Source organism: Vicia villosa, linkage group LG2 (assembly GCF_029867415.1).
Source record: "Vicia villosa cultivar HV-30 ecotype Madison, WI linkage group LG2, Vvil1.0, whole genome shotgun sequence".
In the NCBI taxonomy this organism is placed as follows: Eukaryota; Viridiplantae; Streptophyta; class Magnoliopsida; order Fabales; family Fabaceae; genus Vicia; species Vicia villosa.
Window position 1 is genome coordinate 25304803 of NC_081181.1, and position 21695 is coordinate 25326497.

The window sequence follows — 21695 nt, forward strand, 5'->3', positions numbered from 1 at the left end:
TCCAAGCCAAGCAGGAAGAACAAATCTCGTCTGTGTCCATGCAAATATCCACGGAATGGCACGAAGGTGTCCAATTCCTGTCGTGGCCTTTCTCCTCGTCGGCCGGCTACCTATGTTCAGGAACCCAAGCTCGGCTTGAGGAGTCGCCTCGTTGAAGTAGGTCAAGAATTCTGGATCTTCATACACTACACTGCGGTAACTCTGGCAACTGATTTTTGATATGTCTTCCATCAGATTACGCCATTTTTCTTCTCGGGGTGGGAGAGGGGGACGAAGTGTAGCAAGTAGCACAGCCGTCGTGTATATTTCAAGTTGTCTAACAGCCGTCTGTGGCAACCCAAACTTGGCCTGCACCATCTCTCCCTGCTCAGTTGACCGAAGGGTTCCCTGCAATGTCATTCAATGTCAATGCTGATAACAGCTTATGAAAAACAACAATATTTTCCAGACTAAAGATGCATAACCCACCATGACAGAGCCAGGTGGCTGGGACTGAATAGCCATATATGTTGGGCCACCACCACGACCAATACTCCCTCCGCGGCCATGAAACAACGTAACCTTAATATCGTACTCATTGCAAGCAGCCACTACATCCTCTTGAGCTTTGTAAAGTTCCCAAGCAGCAGTAAATCGACCGGCATCTTTACCAGAATCAGAATACCCAACCATAACCTGCATATAGGCATATATAATATCACGACATGTATTCCCCGTTAGAACATAGATGATGTGAAATATGCCATTATTATAAATAACCTCTTGGTGTCCATTATGGTTTTTAATAATGTGCTGGCGGTACCAATCTATTGATAGAAGTTTCCTGATAACTGAACCAGCTCCTCTTAGGTCCTTCACAGTTTCAAATAGCGGAACCACCCGAAGCCTGTATGTATATGACACATGTATGTATGATATTAAATAACTATGTCTTAGTAGCATAAAGATAACTTTGATAAGTTCCAGTATAGTAATACAAATATCTCAACATGAACTTACGTTCCACCTGGACACGCTCTTCCTAATTCCCCACTAACTGTAAGACGCGCATCCTTCTGTAAGAGCTCTACCGTAAGGATGTCACTCGCCTGACAAAAAAACCAAACTCCAAAATCTTTAGTATCAACCAGAACAACAATTATGGAACATGAACATCACTGTAATCTGTAAGAGTAATAGCAGTTGATGTACATTAGAGGCCATAGAGATCACATAGGCTCCAAGTGAATCACTCCCTAGCTCGGCAGCAATTCGGAAAGTATCTAGGACTTCTTTAACATCTGGAGCAACCTAAAAAAATAAAAATTAAAAGATGATTGCAGAACTTTTAAAACTTGGTTATCAGTGTACAATACATTACATTCTGCTCCTCTCACCTCTATACTAGTAGGAACTAGTGGCCTCTTCCCTTTAAGTTCTCTTGTTAAGAAGTCCAATTTTTTTTCTTCATCCCATTCACTGTATGTACCCAAATCCAAATACTTTGTAATTGCATCAAGTGTATCGGCATGTCTTCCCGATTCCTGTCACACTGCCAGTTTCAGGCCGCAATAGACTATATATATGATACTAATTATGAACAAAACACATTAAATCAATCATACCTGACGCAGGTCAAGCTTCATTAACACAATGCCAAAGGTAGCAACTCTACGGATCAGATCAGCAAGTCGACCATCAGCTAACACCCCAGCTCCACAAGATTGCTAGAGGAAATTAAGAGCTAAACAATCATTATGGAAAAGCATGTGTGGAAGACGGTAGGGGCAGGAGAAAAAGTACCATAGATTCATAACAGAGGAGAAGAGGTTCCAAAAGCTGCTCGGTTGTTTCATAGTATTGAGAAGGATCAAATTCACATGGACAATCCTCCAGAAGCAGTTCCAACCGTCTACGGGTTCTTTGAAGCTAAAAACATGGAACACAACAGAATGCATTCACTAACGTGCCTTTGGTAGACAATTTAACATTACCGATTCACATGACAACAAAATATTACCAATTCCTAGAACAAAAATAAGCAAGTTCAATAAAATATGTATATATGAACCACTCTTTTACAGCACATCAAAAGAATACCCTATGTTGATGATATAGTTATTACATGTAATGATCATGATGGAATTGGAAGACTCAGACAATATCTAGTCCACCACTTTCAAGTCAAAGATCTAGTAAGATTGTGATATTTTAATATCAAGCTATGACACTCACTACTCAGGAGCTCATATGTAAAATAGACACTATGAGTCTCATCTATGGTAATCAAACAACAATACATATTGTCTCTAATCATGTCTTTTACCAAGAAAGTATTTCCAGAATCATAAGTTCACAGTATCTCTTTTACTCTAGCCATCTCATCAATATGGTCTCAGTTAAGAACAATATCATCGACATAGACTATTAGTGCTGCAAATCCATTGTGGGAGAACTTTGTAAATAATGTACGATCAACTTGGCCTTGAATGTAATATGTTTTTTCATAGACTGGTTGAATTTTCCAAACCAAGTTTATGGGACTTCTTTAGCCCACACAAGGACTTCTCTAATTTGCATACATTAGATCCAAAATTATTTTCAAAACCAGGATGTATATCCATATCACCATTGAGAAATATATTTTTAACATTCTACTGATGTAGAGGCCAATTTAAGTTGGCAGCAAGAGATAAGACAATTCTTACAGTGTCTCTAAGTAATCTATACCATAGGTTTGAGTGAAACCTATAGCAACCAATCGGATTTTATATCTTTCAGTTGAACCATCTGAATTTTATTTTGCTGTAAACACTCATTTGCATCCCATGGTCTGCCTACCATCTGGTAGTGTCATGACACTCCAAGTTTTATTCTTTTCAAGTGATATTATCTCCTCAAGTAAAGCTTTCCTACTTTACGGAACTTCTAGAGTAACCTGTATACTTTTTGGAATTTCACACTAGACAATTATGAGGTAAAAGCAGAGAATGATGAAAACAAATTTACGTAAGAAATAAAATTGAACAAATGATGCTTAATGCAAGACCTGACAGATTTTCTAATAGCTATTAGTTCATCAATATTAGGATAGATGATATGACTATCAGACATTGAATTTGGTTTACATTTCTTTTTCTTATGAGACTGATTATTCCCAATTCAGATTCATGGCAATGTTTGAATGTAGACTGATTATTCCCAATTCAGATCCAACACTTTGTTTTCATGAACAAAAGATGTGCATCCAAAATGTTTTAAAGCAAATAATTTATAACACGATTACTAGGGAAACATACTTTGAAAATATTAATCGGAGTTTGAAAATTAAGAACCTTAGAAAGCATCTTATTAATAAAATATGAAACATTTAAAAAAACTTCACCCCACAAATAATATGAGACCTTATTTGTAAAAAGTAATGCACAAGCTACTTCTAATAAATATTTACTTTTCTTTCTGCAACTCTGATTTGTTAGGGGTGTTAGGACATGAACTTTAATGCCCTACCCCATTTTTATAGAAAAAATCATCCAAGTTAGTGTTGAAATATTTTGTCATTATCACTTTGAATATTTGTTTGGAATTAAATTCACACCATATTAAAAAAATCCTTTATCGAAAATCAAATTCTCCTTTTACAATTACACTTGACTTACTCTTAATAGTCATCTATAAATGCAATAAATTATTTTTTGAGAGGAAGTGCTTGTACGGTGCCAATTGTTGGAATATCATTGTCATTTCTCTTCACGGTGGAACGAGTTAGAGGTAGATATCAACGAGTAGGATCCGCCGCCAATTAATTAGGTCGAATTATACGGCGCCAATTTCAAATGGTGAGTATTTCCACAAGTCGTTGCAGTATACGGGTAAGTATTCACACAAGTCGTCGTTGTATAATGGTGAGTATTCCCATTAGTTATGGAGAACCCTAACCAGTAACCCGGCCCGGATACCATAGTAGAATATAGAGACTATTGTTATATATTATTCTTCAATAATATCTCTATAAATAAAGACATCAAACTTGCATATTTAACCGGAACATTCTAGGAGAATACTATTATAATAAAAAAAAAAAACTATGGATCTGTTTGGTAAAATTAGCAGTTGGGTGATAAGTTAACTTATAGCTTATGATTGATAGCTGGTGGCTAATAACTTATAACTTATAGTTGATGGGTAATGACTAATAATTGATAAGCTAATTAAAGTGTTTGATAAAATTAGCAGTTTAACTAGCTGATAAATGTAAAATGACATAAAAAGACTTCTTTTTTTTTTTTAATAAAAACGTGACTTTATTGATTTCCAAAAAACAATAAATGTGAACCAAAACCGATTAAAGGGATCCAGGTAGCTTGCTAAACAAGTAACTCAAACTAAGTTATTAGACTCATTTATGTGTACATAGAGCTTTCTATACTTACTACATCTAATGCTAATATTTTCAATAATTATATCTTTCATGTAAGGATCCAAACTTTTTTTTAGAAAATCATATTATTCCTTCCCTTCTAAATCTCATATATCGTTTATGCAATTTTTAGCACTTTCCTTTTCCACCCTATTTTATTTGTTTCACTTATGAGCCAGCTACATTCTTCTCTCCATCCCATAGGGTCCCGATTTATATGTAGCCATTATAATACATCTTACCAAATCTGCTTTGAAGCACTACATTCAAAGAAGAGGTGTTCTACTGATTCCTCACCTTGATAGAAGCAACAGTTCTTCTCATATTTGATACTAACCCTATATAGCCTGTCTTTGGTTGGTAGCCTACCATTGAGGTTCATCCATAGGGTGAATATGGCTCTTGGTCTTACATAATTATCGATGATCATCTTCTTCCATGCTACATGTGCAAGGTCACCCATGAGTGCTACATACATGGTAGCAGTCTTGTACTTCCCATTTTGGACCACTTGTTCCCAATCTCAGTATGCTTCACCATGTCTCGCATGCTCATTAATTTCTTTAACATCAACGAGCTGCTCTTCTTTTGTTGCCACCGTACGACATCTTGGTTATTGAAAAAATAGATGTCTAGCCATCTAATCCATAATTTGTCCGTCTTTTTATGAATGTTCCATAACAACTTCCCCATTACAGCTTTATTCCATACCTGCAAAGATACAATATTGAGCCCACCAGCTGACTTTGGCAGATAGACATTTTCCCAAGCAATTGGCACCTTTCTGCTCATCGTATTAGTGCCACTCCAAAGGTAGTTACGACATATTGTTTCAATCTGTTTGATGATTTTTTTGGGGAAGTAGAAGACTTGCATCCAATATGTTTTTATTGCAAAGAGGATGTTGTTGATTAATTGGCACCGTCCCATATAACTCAACAAACGAGTTGTCCAATGCATAATCTTTGCCATAATTTTCTAATTCAAGGGCTTGAAGTGGTGGATGGACAACTTCCTACTGTCTAAAGGAATCCCAAGGTATTTGAATGGTAGGTTTCCTTCAACAAATCTCATTACTTCCATGATTTCATGCCTGATATGACTAGTTACTCCTCCAAAGTATAGTTTGCATTTTGAAGGGTGAGCTTTGAGACCCGTGGCCAAGGAGAATTTATCCAGTTCATGTATCATGAGTTGAACTGACACAATGTCGCCTCTAGTGACCAATAAGACATAAAAAAGATATTTCTTAATTAATAATTAAATTCACATTTAAAATAATTAAGATTTATAAGGGTATTCATGGTAGAAAAAATGATAAGCTATAAGCTAAAACGCTATTTAAAATAGCGTCAGAAAAATAAGTTATAAGCTAGTAAAATAAGTTATAAGCTCGTGATAAAAAGAATGTTACCAAACAGGTCTTTTATTATCATACGAGCTTAAAAAGCTATAAGCTCAAAATATGGCTTGCCAAACAGAGCCTATATGCTAAATTTTGTGGTATAATTTTTTATATATTAGAACTGATACACATGAGGTATAAATAGAATACAAGGAGTTGAACTTGTATACTAATCGGGCCTAAAAATAAAATAAAAAACAATTTCTCATTAGTGTTGCTACCTAAATGACATTAAGCCAGAGTAAGTCTATCTACATTAGTATTTGTATACGATACGCAATTAGAGTGCCACAACAATTGAATAATAATCATCATATGATTAAGATACTCTCCAACACTCCCCCTAAAATCTAGGTGATAAATGTCTATCATTCTCATATTAAATATGATATTCTCATACGTATTTCTTGGAAGAGCTTTGGCTAGGATGTCAACTCTTTGCCTACATGATGGGACATGATCAACCCTTACAATACCTTGATCAATTTTTTTCTTTATTGAAGTGTCTATAAACTACCACGTGTTTAGTCATATCATGGTGAACTAAGTTCTTTGCAATGCTTTTGTTATCACATAATATCATCATAGTATGATTCACATAAATTTTAATTTCATCTAGCATCCTCTTAAGCCATATATTCCTTGACAAATACCTTAAGCCATCACTCAAAATTCTACTTCAGCACTACTTCTAGCTACCCTAGATTGCTTCTTGCTTCTCCAAGTTACAAGATTTCCCACACAAAGGAACAATAACCTATAGTTGATTTTCTGCCTATGAAGCATCCTGCCCAATCTAAATCTGTGTAAACTTCAATGCACTTGAAGTGGAGGCCTTAATATGGTGTGCCCTTAAGGTATTGGAGATTCTATTCACAACTTTCATGTGGCCCTCAGTTAGATTTGACATGTAGCGACAAGCCAAACTTACCGCAAATGCAATGTCATGCCTAGTATGAGTTAGATAAATTAGTTTGCCAATTAGGCTTTAATATCTATCGTTATTAGCTGGTAGAATTTCATTTTCACTCCCTTTTACTAATTAGAGTATTTGTTTCCCTACATCCAAGTATTTTTTAGGGATGGAAGTTGCTCGAACAAAGAGTGGTATATATGTATCATAAAGGAAATATACTCTTGATTTACTTCAAGAAACTGGAATGCACGAACGGAAACTCGAGTAAATCTATCAAACTACGTCCATGGAGATTGCATGAGGCCATATAGGGATTTTCAAAGTCGAAACACCATATTTGAGGTGCTAGTTGATTCAGGTCCCGGAGGAATTTGCATATAAACTTCCTCTTCCAACTCACTCTTTATGAAGGAAATTTTTATGTCTAGTTAATAAAGTGACCAATCTAAATTTGCAGCTAGAGAGAATATGACTCTCTAATTGAATTTAGTTTGGCCACGGGTGCAAAGGTCTCTTCATATTCCATTGCATATGATTGTGTAAATCCCTCTGTCGCAAGTCGAGATTTGTATCGATTTATACTCCTATTTGTGTTGTATTTTACATAGGTTATCTACTTGCATCCAAGTGGTTTCTTCCCTTAGTGTAGGTTGGTGATCTCCTAAGTATCATTTTTAACCAAGGCTTGAACCTCTTATGCTACAACTGTTGCCCACTCAGAATTTACGAGTGTCTTGTGAATGTTCTATAGAATATTAATGTTGTCAAGAGCTACAACAAATGTCTAATAACTTTTTGACAATTTATAATATAAGAAAATTAGATGTTCTGGAAAATACCATTTTAAACTTTTGTCATTGTCCGCCACCTCATCATTTTGAGGGTATTTTGTGTCAAAAATTTACTTCTTGCAACTAACTTGTACTTTTGGTTTTACATTGTACTTTTGCAACTAAATTGTCTCATTTTGGGAGTATTTTGTGTCAAAAATTTACTTTTTGCATGTGTAAAATAATTACACTTTCGGTGTATGATTATTATTCTCTTTTTTTAATTCACAAGTAAATTAGTTTCTAAAATATATGTTATTAGTCAAATGTTTGTTATGGGTCAAAGTCAAATTATATTATTAATCTAAATAGTTTTATAAATGATGTCTACAAAAATAATATTTGTTTACGGGGTAAAATATATTTGATCTATGTATTTTTATAAACAGTGTTATTTTTATATATGAGAAAAAAATCTATTATTGATTTAAATATTTTTATATACGAAAATTTACTATTGATCCACATATTTTTATAAATGATACCTAAACATAAATAATATTTGTATACGGGAAAAATCTATTATTGATCTAAATATTTTTATATACGAAAGACGGTATTTATGATCCAAAAATGGTATACGAGAAAAAATCCGTTATTGGTCTAAATATTTTTATATACGAAAATTTACTATTTATCCAGTTATTTTTGTAAATGATACCTAAACATAAATAATATTTGTATACGGAAAAAAAATTTATTATTGATCTAAATATTTTTATATACAAAAAATGGTATTTATGATCCACAAAATTTTAATTTAAAAATGGTATACGTGAAAAAATCTATAATTGATCTAAAAATGTTTATAAACGAAAATTTATTATTAATCCAGATATTTTTGTAAATGATATCTAAACATAAATAATAATTGTATACAGGAAAAAAATTATGATTGATCTAAATATTTTTACATATGAAAGATGGTATTTATGATGTAAATATTTAGATCAAAAAATGATATACGCGAAAAAAATCTAATATTGATTTAAATATTTTTATATACGAAAAAATCTATTATTGAAATCAATAATTTTTTTCATTTTAACCTTATATTTAAAATAAATATATTATATAAACAAATGCGCGTACCAGATCAGAACTTCTGTGTATACATAAAGGAACATCATTTTCTAGAGTTAAGTTCAGTTCTTGGTTCTATCTTAGGGCTATGTTGGACTCTTTTCCTTCTTTTTCCTACCTAAAGTACAATAGCAAGTTATCTCCGGGTGTTGAATGTTATGTAGTTTCCTTTGTATTTTGTCCATTTTCCACTGTCTTTTCCCCAACTTTTCCATAATCTCCCTTTATAGGTTACTCTGCATTTTCCTCACATTTCTTAATATGGTATTAAGAGTCTCGTTTAAGATCCGATGGGTCACCTGCTATCATGTTAACCCACCATTTATTTTCATGCTCTCGATGTACAGTTTTGGGCATGAGTGTGTGTGTTAAGAGTCCTACATTAGATAATATATGATCTAAACATGTTCTTATAATTGGGGGCAATGCTCACCCTATAAGTCGGTTTCTTAGGATTGAGTTAGACCCAACCACATTTATTAACAATTAAGATATATTTTCACGCTGCAATGACCACAATATGCATCGCAACAACGACAATGTCCGCAATCACAACACCTGCAACCGCATCTGCGACCATAACCACAACTTAAAACCATACTTTAAAACATCAAATATTAAGTAAGTTTGTGAATGGACATCAAACTACAATTATGTTTAGAACATATAAAGTACTGAATTTAGGGTAATATTATGTGAGATAATGACAAAGCCTTTACCCATGACATTAGAAAGAGTACCATCGACTATTTGAACTGGAAAATTATTTTGACATGGAGAATAGCTATTAAACAAGTTAAGTCTCCAATCATGTGGTCAGAAGCTCTTTAGTCAATAAGCCATGCATTTTGTTTTTCCTTTCTAGAGTTTAAAGCATGCAAAAAATTATCTTTTTGTGTTGCAGTATCTGTACCGATGGTTTGCTGAGAATTTATTTTTTTTAAGTTTCCAATTTCTTCTAGCTAAATGGAGCTGAGTATCATTTTATCTCTATTGTGTTCCCTCTGTTGTCCCAATTTCTAGTCTGTTTTTCCTCATATGGTCTACCATGAATGATCCAACACATGTCTTTGGTGTGACCCGATTTCTTACAGTGGTCACACCAGGGGCGAGTTTTCTTCTAGAAGGAACGAGACGAATTTCCAAGCATCACATTTCCTACCATGAATTGCAAAACTTTTTTTCCAAGCATCACATTTCTCCAACTCTCCTCCGTCCTTATTTTTGAGAATGTTTCTTGAATTTTCGAAAGGGGTTTGGTTCCAAGGGTTCTACCACGAACTTCATTAAGTTCTGTATTCAAACTCAATATGAATCATGTAAACTCTATCTCTCTCCAAGTCTTTGTACTTCTTCTTATTCCTCATTGCAACTCCATTCAACTTCATCATATACACCTAGTTGTTTCCAGTGACGACTGAGAGTATTAAAATACTCTGTGACTGAGAGGTTGCCTTCCACAATTTGTGAATTATGCTCTTGATTTCAAATATTGCAAATATGTTGTCTGCATCATAATAGGTTTCCTTCACGGCATCCCACATCTTTTTGGCAATTTCATATTACATGAAATTTTCTCCCATTTCACTAGTCATGGTATTGACAAGTCATGACATTACTAAGTTGTTTTCCAACTTCCATTTCTCGAGTTTGGGATCCTTTTTTTGGACTTTTGGAGTCTCCTATGATAGAACTAATACAAAAGAGGTATAAATATATTACAAATAACTGAACCTGTACACTAATCGGGCCTAAATATCAAGGTAATTATTTTCCACTAGTGTTGTTACCTAAATGACATTAATTGAGAGTAAGCCTATCTACACTAGTATTTGTAATTGCTACAAAATTAGATTTCCTTAACTGCGAAGTAATAATCATCATATGAATCAGATACTCTCCAACACTAAATATAGAAAATAAATAAATAGGAAAATTATATGTTACTTTAACAAGCTTCAAGAAAAGTTAGATAGAGGTCTTCAGGGGATCGAACTATGGTCCTCCCTACCAAATTCAGCGCCAATCACCAGTGAACCAACTAACGAGTGGTTAGTTTATTTGTAATTAGTAGTAATTATATTCACTTTTAGTACATCAGTTTTCACATAAATAGTAGTGTCCATACAAATACAATCAACTATGTTATTAAAGTAGATTAGAAGTGATACCTTATCTTTTACATCCCCAAGGAAAACCCTGTAAGGAGCAATTCCAGGAAGATGAGGGAGCTTTGGCTCCAAAAGCTTCTGAAAACTAGATCTTCCCATTTGGGATTCTGCAAATAATTTCCTCTGAGCAAGAAGTTGTTGACTAGAGTTGAATGAAGGAGAGCGTGGAATTGAAATCGATGAATTATTGGGACTCTCTGAACTTGTTGGAGATGAATGTCTATTGGAACTTCCAGCATTACTCACATTTGTAGTTGAAGTCTTACCATCCTACAAGTGAAAATATGTACAATACATACTCTCTAAGGTTCAAAGGAAAATTCAAAAGCTCTAAAATTACTAAATTGATCTACCTTGTGATTGAGTTGTTTGTAATCAGGTCCCGGGATGTCGAGTCTTGGATGATCAGATTCACCATTTGCTTCAAAAAAGAACATATGTCATTAAAAACATGATATGCAAATAAATGAATAGACATAAATTTTGAGCATAATTATGTTTATGTGTACCAGCACAAGAAGGTAAATGAGCTCTAGCAGGAAGTTTAGAGGGAAGTAATGAAGCTGTCAGATTTGAATGTTTTGGTTGAGTTCTACTCTCTGGTTGATTCCAATGCTCTCGTTGAGTCTCGTTGTTAGCATCTGAAGCAAAATAAGCGAAAACAACCATGTTACTTGTTGACAAACAGTTGTATTCAGTGGTCATATTATGTAATCTCCAATAATATTTGGAAGATATCACCAAATACACAACAGAAGTGACAAACCTTCGAGAATTGCATGTGCCAATCTAGACAACTTATCAGAGCATCTCTTCATGGATAGCTCAAATCTCAGACTGTCTACTTCCCGAATATAGAGGTCAATTGCCATCCATCTTGACAAAAGTGAAACATCTTTTGTAACCTAAAGAACAAAAGCAAACCCAAGTTAAGAATTATTATAATTTTTCATGACTTTTAGAATCATATTAATGTAGAAAGTTATAGTAATCTAATGATAATGTTTGCATTTCAAGGAATAGTTGTCAACAATTGAAACAGAAATGCACATCCGGCCATATTTGAAAATGTTACCTTTGCTGTCACATTTGGGTTTCCATCTCTATCACCTCCCATCCAAGACCCAAACTTTATGGGAGTGCATGTCAATGGAAGCGGTTTCCCCGTGTGCTGCAAGGAAAGCCGATAAACTGTATTTAAAAATCTTCTGAAAGGGAAAGGATACACTAGCTGATTGACATAACATAAAGACAAACAGACCTTCTTTAAAGCATTGCTGACTCGACGTAAATAATGCGGAACAGCTTTCCACAGCGACTGCTCCACAATATTCAATCCTGCGAGAATTGAAAATCAATCTGGTGACTACTCAATCTCAAAGGGCCATAAACTATTTGTCGGTGAAGGACTATATATAATAATCAACCAGCTCTAGCTTCATCAACTGGAGTAGGTTTCTGACGTCTAAGCTCATCTGTCTGCCATATCGAAGTTATCTCTCTTACCTACCAAGCCGAATAAAAATTATGAGAATAGAACTAAGTGGACTATAAACAAACACTATTGATTTATTTCAGTCGAATGAATCATACCAGATCTTCAATCACCATTTCTCGATCTTCATGGCCAAGATCAGGTCGGTCATTATAATCTAAAAGATGCTGCATCAAGGATAATAATTTAGTATTCGAGATTCAAACTACACAAGGCTCAAAACTAATTTTACGAAAGGAAACAGAATTTGAACTCACAGCAATCTTAATGTGCTTGTATTGCAAGGTACGTCGATTAATTTGTGTCGGATGAGCTGTAAGAACAATTTCAACCGCCTGCTTGCAAACAGTATTATAAAGGTCATCCGGGGAGATTCCATCCTGCAAGAGGTGGCGAAAGCTTTCATCACAAGATTTTGCGAAATTCGCCATGTTGACGCCTTTTCGAACCCTGCACAAAAGTAACTTATGAGTCACATAAATTGGCAACTTGTAAAACAGATGAAGAAAGGAGTAAATGAATGAATTACCTATGGTGGGTTTCTGCTGTGGCCATCAAAGTAAGATAATGACTGAAGGCACGGGCAAGTGTTTGAGCTTCATCCAATGTCATGTTGGATAACTCAGAAGCCAACTGCTTCTCCAACATGTCTGCCATGTCCTCAATACCGGCCTGTCTCATATTACAAGCACTCTGCGCAAGGATTCGAATCTTTTCGAGTTTTTCAACAAAGGCGGTGCCAACTTCGCGTTGCATGACGTCGTTGAGAAGATTGCCGAGCAATCTACAGTCGTCGTCGAAGCTTTGGAAGGATATTTCCTCTGCAATGTCATCAGTGGTGTCCGTCATGATCGTGTCTGGTAGTAGCAAACAAGAGGAGAATGCGACGTGTTATGTTATGGTATGTTATATGGTGGTAAAACAATAACTAACAACTGGCACTCAACCCGGGGACGAAGGGATCGTTGTGAAATTCTCACTTGCTCCACTCCTTTTTAACTAATGTAACAAACTCTTCAAAATAACAACCATATCTTAATGTATTCAAATAATATCAAATTTATATACAACACACACATACATATTTGCATCATAATTTGAGTTAGTGGAGTGCATATTATATCTAGAATTATGAGTAGACATATTTCTCATTTTTATTTCAATATATTCTTTGTAGAAGTGAAAAGGCCAAAAAATATTTTTATTATCATGATTTTTCTTAACAAAGTAAAATTGAGTGACATGGTCATTTTTATTGCATTAATTACATATAGAATCTAGAGATCTTGTTTTTAATTCACATGTTCTTACAACTTTCAACATTACTTTTAGGTTCATAACCTATACCGGTTTTGTTATAAGATGATCTTTGATTATCTACAGAGGAAGATTCAAGTTATTTCTTACTTTATTAAACTTATCAAATGTGTTTTATAAATCGTTAATTTTATTTTTCAAAACATCATATTGATCACACTTGATAGATTCAACTAGAACTTGATGAGAAAATGAAGGAGTTTAAGTTAAAATGCTTTGTCTCTTTTTAAAACTTCTACTTCTTCTGAGAAGTTTTTAATTTCTAATTCAAGAAAAGAAATAATAATTTTAGAGGCGGAGATGAAATGTTTTGACCTACTTGATTCTTTATTAAATTTCTTTCAAATTTGACATAAATTAGGATAAGAAAAATGTAAATTAAGTTACATCATCTTCTTCACAATATGCCATGAGACAGATTTTATCTTCATCATCATTTAAAGATTTCATGTCATTTTTATCCCAGACGATGTAGACTTTATAAGTTTTTCTTTGAGGTTTCTTTAACTTTCTTTGATCAAGTTTTTTCGTTGGCTCTGGTTTTGAAAGTAGCTTGATCTTATGTTCCCTTTCTTTTTGCATTAAAAGCATGTAGGAACAATCGAGGATCTTCCTTTGTTCTTGTGTTGATCATCTTATTTCTTTAATTTTTAGATTTTGAAGTTTGTTTTTCATGCTTCGTAAATTCCTTATATTTGCAGAACGTGAAGTTTGTATCTTTATCATTTTCACTTTGGAAGTCTTTATCTTTAGTATTTTTAACTTTTAGAGTAAGACTTTTCTTCTTCTTGTCAAATTCTTTATCAATACATAGCCTTTTCAGCTTCATATTGTAATTCTACAATTTATCAAATAAAGTAGTCAGATCTATGGAAACAAATCAGTAGATTCAGAAATCGCCCTGATTTTGGATTACGAACAATTTAAACATATAAGGACTTTTACAACCAAATTCTTATTTTAAAATTTTTTTCCCAGAGTTCTCACGTGATTCACAATGTGAATGAATTAATAATATTTTTCGTTTGTATACTTAGAAAAACTTAAAAAATATGCATTAAATTAATTATATTTATTTAAATGAATTAATGATAATAGTGTTTTCAATCATCTCTTTATTACTTCTTAATATTTGTTAAAAATTCTTTAAAGATCAAAACGGAAAAATGAAGTAATTAATTAAAAAAAATTAGATGATAAAGTATGAAGTTCAAAGTTAAAGCATATAAAAAAAAGGAAAATGCTAACGAGTGTCTTAGAGGTACCAGTTAAGAGTTTAAAATGATATATTTATTTATTAAATATTTGTATTAAATGTCATGAAAATTAAAATAATTGACTTTTCTAAAAAATTAAAATGTATTTTTTTTAAAACACTTGTATTCAATGCATGGTAAATCCAAATAATTAATTTATTTAAAAAATATTTTTATATTTAGAATCCTTAACCAATATTTCTGGGTCACTCCTTACTATCATGACCCATAAAAAAATAGACGTAAAAGCCTATATTAATATGATCAGATTATCAATCACAATTTCTTTAAGTTAGTTGAGAACATGTATTAATTAGATTGAAGTTTGTTCTTCAATCTAATTAATACATGTTCTCAACTAATTTTTTCATTATTTATCGGTTACAAAAGAATGTTGCCATTTTTCAACTATTTATAATAGGATATGCATACTAATGAATATGTGAAGAGTAATTAATAGAGTATTATCATTAATAATTTCATAATTCAAAATCATTAAAATATAGGAGCTACATATATTGCCCCACGTATTTAAAATAGACAAATTTTTTTGGTATCCTTTAGTTTTAGTTGGGTATCGGTGCTTTTAATGTTAATTGATTTAAAATTTTAATTTTTTTAAAAATAAAATAATATTAAAAAATAATGTGGCATTGAATATCTTCATTTGATTGAAGGAAAGTATGGGTACCCAACCAAATTCAAGGGTATCGAAATGTTCAATTTAAAATAAAGCAAAATCGTTAAACATTAATTATATTTTATTAATGATATAAAGAGGAGAAAAGAGAGGAAATTAGGGGTTTCATACGAGTGCATATAGGAGATGCAATGTTGTTCCATTTTATATAACAAAAATAATAAAAAAAAACAGAAAAAAATGATAAATTATAAGCTAAAATGCTATTTAAAATAGCATTTGAAAAACAAGCTATATAGTAGTAAAATAAAATAAAAGTTCATGATGAAAAAAAAGTTTACCAAATGAGTTTTTTTTATTATCAAATGAGTTTATAAAAGTAAATGTTATGTTTTTGTCAAATTTTCCATAACAAAGAATTAAAGTGTTATTAATTCAATCCTAAAATTCAAATAGAGTAAACAGCCATTTTAGCTCATGGATATGTGATGCAATGTCACTATGATCTTTAAATATATTAAATTACAAACAAATATAGTACATTTTGTTAGTAATTATGTGCTAAAATAATATATTAAATTACAGGGACGTATCAAATGAGAATTTTGGTTATTATGAGAACTGATAATTTTTATTAATAATCCTATGATTTAAAATCAATGCCTCAGATTTCACTCTTATTTTAAGAGATAATAATTAATAGATAGATTTTAATTTAAATACATATCACATAAATGCATATCTGACCATTGATTTTAAATCGTATGGTTGTTATTAAAAGTTCTCAGTTCTCATAATAACCAAAGTTCTCATTTGATACGTCCCTAAATTACAAACAAATATATTTATTAATTAAAGTTGCTAAGTCTCTTAAAAAATATTTTGTGGCAAATTTTGATTTGAGGGTAATTTTGTAATTTTTACTTTAACTTCCCATTACTTTCTAACTTTATTTCTTATTCAGTAAAAGCGAACTTATTGTATTTTTTATTACATTTTATAGGCTAAAATAATATTATATATATATATATATATATATATATATATATATATATATATATATATATATATATATATTGTGGCTAACTTATATATATATATATATATATATATATATATATATATATATATATATATATATATATATAGGGAGCATATCAAGTGAGAACATTTTTAAATGAGAGATGAGAGGAACAAATATCAACCATTGAATTCATCAAGAGAGAGAAATTAATAGCCACATTAATGCATTAACATTCTCTCTCTTGATGAATCCAATGGTTGATATTTATTCCTCTCATCTCTCATTATAAAATGCTCTCACTTGATATGCTCCCTATATATATATATATATATATATATATATATATATATATATATATATATATATATATATATATATATATATATATATATATATATATATAGAGGAGGGATCAAATTACACCCGAAGAGTTACACCACAAGTTACACTCGTTCAATAACTACATTTCGAATTAATATTTTTTAAATTTAACCGTTGGATTGAAACATAATATCATATAGATTATACCTATAAAGTTTGAGCTTAATCTATAATGATTTACTATACGATCAAGATAGATATCCAAAAATTAACGTCAAAATGAGCTTTTATATAACGTTAATTTTGATGTAATTCAATGACATAGTAAATCATTATAGATTAAGCTCAAACTTTATAGGTATGATCTATATGATATTATGTTTCAATCCAACGGTTGAATTTAAAAAATATTAATTCAAAATGTAGTTATTGAATGAATGTAACTCGTGGTGTAATTTGATCCATCCTCATATATATATATATATATATATATATATATATATATATATATATATATATATATATATATATATATAGGGCATATCATATGAGAATGTCTTTTTTATATTAGAATGTGAGAATGAATCTCCACCATTTATTTTAAAATCCAATGGTTCAGATTCATTCTCACATTCTCGTATAAAAAAAACATTCTCATATGATATGCCCTATATATATATATATATATATATATATATATATATATATATATATATATATATATATATATATATATATATATATATATATATATATATATATATATATATATATATATATATATATATATATATATATATATATATATATTATTAATTAAAGTTATTAAGTCTCTTAAGGAACATTCTAGCGCCAATTTTAATTTGAGGGTAGTTTTATAATTTTCACCTTAACTTCTCATTACCCTCTAACTTTATTTTTTATTTAGTAAAAGCTAATTTATTATATTCTTTTAATTTTTTTTGAAATAATGAGATTATAGATAACCAAAAATAATTATTACATTGCGACCCTCCAGCATGTTTTTTCAGAAGCTAAAAACCTTCCTCCTCGTAGAGTTTCTTCACCCCCAACCCTCCGGATTATACGGAAGCCACGCACTTCCGAGAAGATCGCGTCTCCCCCTAATACTTCAGAGCGGTTGACCCAGGATGGAGACCAGACGCTGATCTCCTCTACATACGTAGATCCTGGAAGTCTCCATCTTGTGCCTAGGCATCCAGCCCAACGTGAAGTTCTTGGCCTAGCGTTGGGGGCTATAAATCCTCTCTTTCACAAGAAGGTCAGCTATTCATTCTTTTATTACTTTTGTACTTGCACTCCTTTGCTCTCTTTCTCATTTTGACATCAGAGTACCTTGCAGGTGCAATCCCCTTTGTTCACAGAAGCTCATCAAGTTGAAGGCCTTGACGATTCAGTTTGATCAGGTACGATCAACTACCTTTTCCACTAACTTATTATATTCATTAAATATTTTAAATTATTTTTAAAACTAGCTTTTTTAATCCACATAACCATTTAGCCCACGTTTCAATTAATTTACAATTTATTTATTTAGTAAAAACTAGCTTTAATGAATTTCATGTTTATTTTTCAAAAAAAAAAAAAACTTCATGTTTATCTCAATTTTTTTAATTAGGATAAAAATATAATAATCACATATTTGTAATAATTTATTGTCTTTTTTATATATATTTCAATGAATGTCATCATTCATATCTTTTTGTCAAATATATAAAATTATCATGCAATATAATAAAGTAAAATGAGTTATTTGGCAAGAAATTTACTAAAAATAGTAATTTTTTATTTGTTTTCAGTATACTCCGATTCGGGTATTAGTTATGGCTTCAAGCAGCCCCCTCCCGATCACAGTTACGGGGAATCGAACCGCAGTTCTCGCTACCAAGTTCAACACCAATCACCACTAAACCAACTAACTTTAATTATTTTTTTTATTATTTAATTAATTATTTCATTAATTTCTAACCACTATTTTTTATTATTTATTATTTACGATTCATTATTCAGTAATTGACCATGGCTGTTTCAAATTCCTTACCCGAGTTCCACATTTTTTATGGCTAAATAATGACTCACTGTTAATTCTTTTGTTTTCCAATTATTTATATGGCTTTTGGTATTTCTTATACAGATAATCCAAGTAATTCATTGATTCTGCTCATATTTTAAACCTTTTGGATTTTTCCCACATGTACAAATGCATAACTTTTGGAGTCTAACCTCTTACAATTAGGGATGGCAATGGGTCGGATCGGATGCGGATTTCACACTACCCAAACCCGCACCAGAAATCGGCACCGAAACTCAAACCCAAATGTTGTTCAGGTGACAAAATAACACTCACGCCCACAGCCGTTGGGTTCGGATTTTTCACCCAAACACGAACCCGCAACAAATATATACATACATATATATATATATATATAAGCGGGTGTGATTTCGGGTTTCGGGTGCAAGATTCACATTATCCAAACCCACACCCGAAATATCGGGTGGCACCCGAACCCAAACTCACTCAACTCAGGTTTTCACTCGTTGACTCGGGTTCGGGTGCGTGTTTGGGTATGCTTGTCATCCCTACTTACAATATAAACCCTAATGTTTTTCCTTCGTAGTCTAACATTTACATCCTTCACCAAGTACACTATAAGCCTTTCATTCTTTTCTTTCTTCTGTCTAAACCATGTGATTCATTCGAAATATATCTTCATGCTCTAACATCTTTTGTTTTTTCGTAGTAATCAGGAGGGAATGTTGCACAAATTCGATTTTGTGTGTGATATAAATAATATGAAAGAAATATGGCGTCTTATTGTTCATATTCCTAATATGTTCTTGAAATTTTAGTTTTTGATTCATAATTTAGCATTTGAGTATCGGTTTATTGGATCGAAGGATTGAGTTTTATACATTTTGGCGATTCTTAACTACATTGATATATTATAAATATGTTTGTTTATAAAAAAGTAAACTGTAAAATATAAATTTTTTCATTCTTTTTCCTCTACCTTTCCCTGCCTCTACCATTTTTGTTCGTTCTTCTTCCTTAACCTATATTCCTTAACCTAACACGTTTTATTTTTCTTTTGTAATATACAGGAAATGGTTTGATGAGAGAACAGTAAAAGTCATTTGCGTTGTTTTCTTCTATTCATCATCATGGTGTATTCTTATTCGATTATTATTTCATCATCAAGGCTTCTCTCTTTTTTATAGTGTATGAATTCAACAATTTTCTGATACTTCTCCTTTGGATATTAGGGATGAGTACCGATAATATCTGGATTCTACACCAAAGCTAACCTGAATGAGAATGTTAACTGATGATGAAGAATACAATAACAGTAATAGACAGATTTAGAGAGAAAGGAATAAATGGCTTGATAATGGATTTCCTCATTTCATAATACCATAGTGGTTAAATAGGGCAAGTTGGTTACACGTCAGCCAATCAATGCCAATAAAATATATCAAACCTACACCTCATTATTCAAGAATATCAGATAAGACAAAATAAGGAAAATAACAATAGTAGAGAAACTAATATTTATTTGGGTCCTTGAATTACTGTGACAATACACTCCTCTCCACATCATCCATGTCCTCATGGATGAAAATCAGGAAACCTCTTGAGGAGATCATAGTAGAATTCCCATGTGGCTTTGCCAATAGGTAAATCCTTCCATTGAACCAAAACTTTTGTGGCAGCTATACGACCCCGTTTTACCATTTTCCTGTCAAGAATGGCGAGAGGTGTTTTTGCATCTTGAATCACAGGAACGGGTAGGTGCTGAATTTGCTGGCTAAAAGGGTTAGGACAGAGCTTCAACTGGGAGACATGGAAAATGTTATGGATGGCAGCAGTTGGAGGCAATTGTAGTTGATAAGCAGTCGAGCCAATGCGGTCTTCAACCATAAAAGGACCATAAAACATGGGAAGTAGCTTGTGATTCCCGTGAGCTTTCATGGAGGTTTGTTTATAGGGTTGGAGCTTGAGATATACATAATCTCCTATAGCAAAAATACGATCAGTTCTATGTTTGTCAGCTTGCTGTATCATCCTGTTCTGAGCACGCAGGAGATGAAATTTCAGGAGTTTGATTGCTTCCTCACGAGCAAGTAATGTTCTGTCTGTTAGAACAAGATTTGTTTTGATCAATATTCTTAGTTTTGATGATAACAATGTATATGAATTTTGTATGAGATAATGTGGTACTCTAATCCTATGCAATTTCCATTTCAGGAATCACATAAAGAGTATGCACAAAATCAGCGCAAGAAGCACTGACTCAGAAGGTTCAGCATGCAACACCAGAACATGGTCTGGCAAGACATCAGAAGATGGTCAAGCAGAATCAGAACATGGTCTATGGAAGCATCAGAAGGACTTGAGATCAGAAGCAGAAGCACTGAAGTTCTCATGGTATCACGCTAAGAAGCACTTCAAGGTCAGAAGACAAGAAGATGCTCTGCACCAAGCTGTTTGACTCTGATGATATTCAAACGTTGTTTACACAAACATCATATCAGAAGCAAGTACAAGATGGCAGGCTACGCTGACTGACAAAAGGAACGTTAGTAGCTATTAAAGGCAACGTCAGTAGACACAGCGAAAGCAAGGCTCGAGGTAGTTGACAAAAGAGTGAAACATTAAATGCAATGTTTTACGGAATACGCAAAGCATTAAATGCTCCCAACGGTCATCTTCTCAAACGCCTATAAATAGAAGTTCTGATGAGAAGCTGAATACAACACTTACGCAAATATACAGAAACGCTGTCAAATTCAAAAAGCTCTCAAACTTCATCTTCAAC

The 21695-nt window shown here is 32.4% G+C and overlaps 2 protein-coding genes across 2 annotated transcripts; both read right to left on the reverse strand.

The window, feature by feature from the left end:
• LOC131648736 (phosphoenolpyruvate carboxylase 4-like) lies at positions 1–13148 on the reverse strand (the record flags this gene model as incomplete). Its single annotated transcript, XM_058918465.1, has 18 exons — positions 12829–13148; positions 12557–12749; positions 12398–12466; positions 12232–12310; positions 12066–12142; positions 11880–11975; positions 11571–11709; positions 11314–11445; positions 11158–11225; positions 10805–11074; positions 1783–1908; positions 1605–1706; positions 1377–1523; positions 1192–1290; positions 1000–1088; positions 760–886; positions 469–675; positions 1–387 (listed from the first exon to the last, which is right to left on the reverse strand). Coding segments are annotated over exons 1-18 (2727 nt in total), but the record flags the coding sequence as incomplete, so codon positions are not given.
• Positions 13149–20485: 7337 nt separating this feature from the next.
• Positions 20486–20941, reverse strand: LOC131648737 (uncharacterized). The gene has a single exon (XM_058918466.1). The coding sequence runs from the start codon at positions 20939–20941 to the stop codon at positions 20486–20488; it is 456 nt and encodes a 151-aa protein (XP_058774449.1).
• Between the last annotated feature and the right edge of the window lie 754 nt (positions 20942–21695).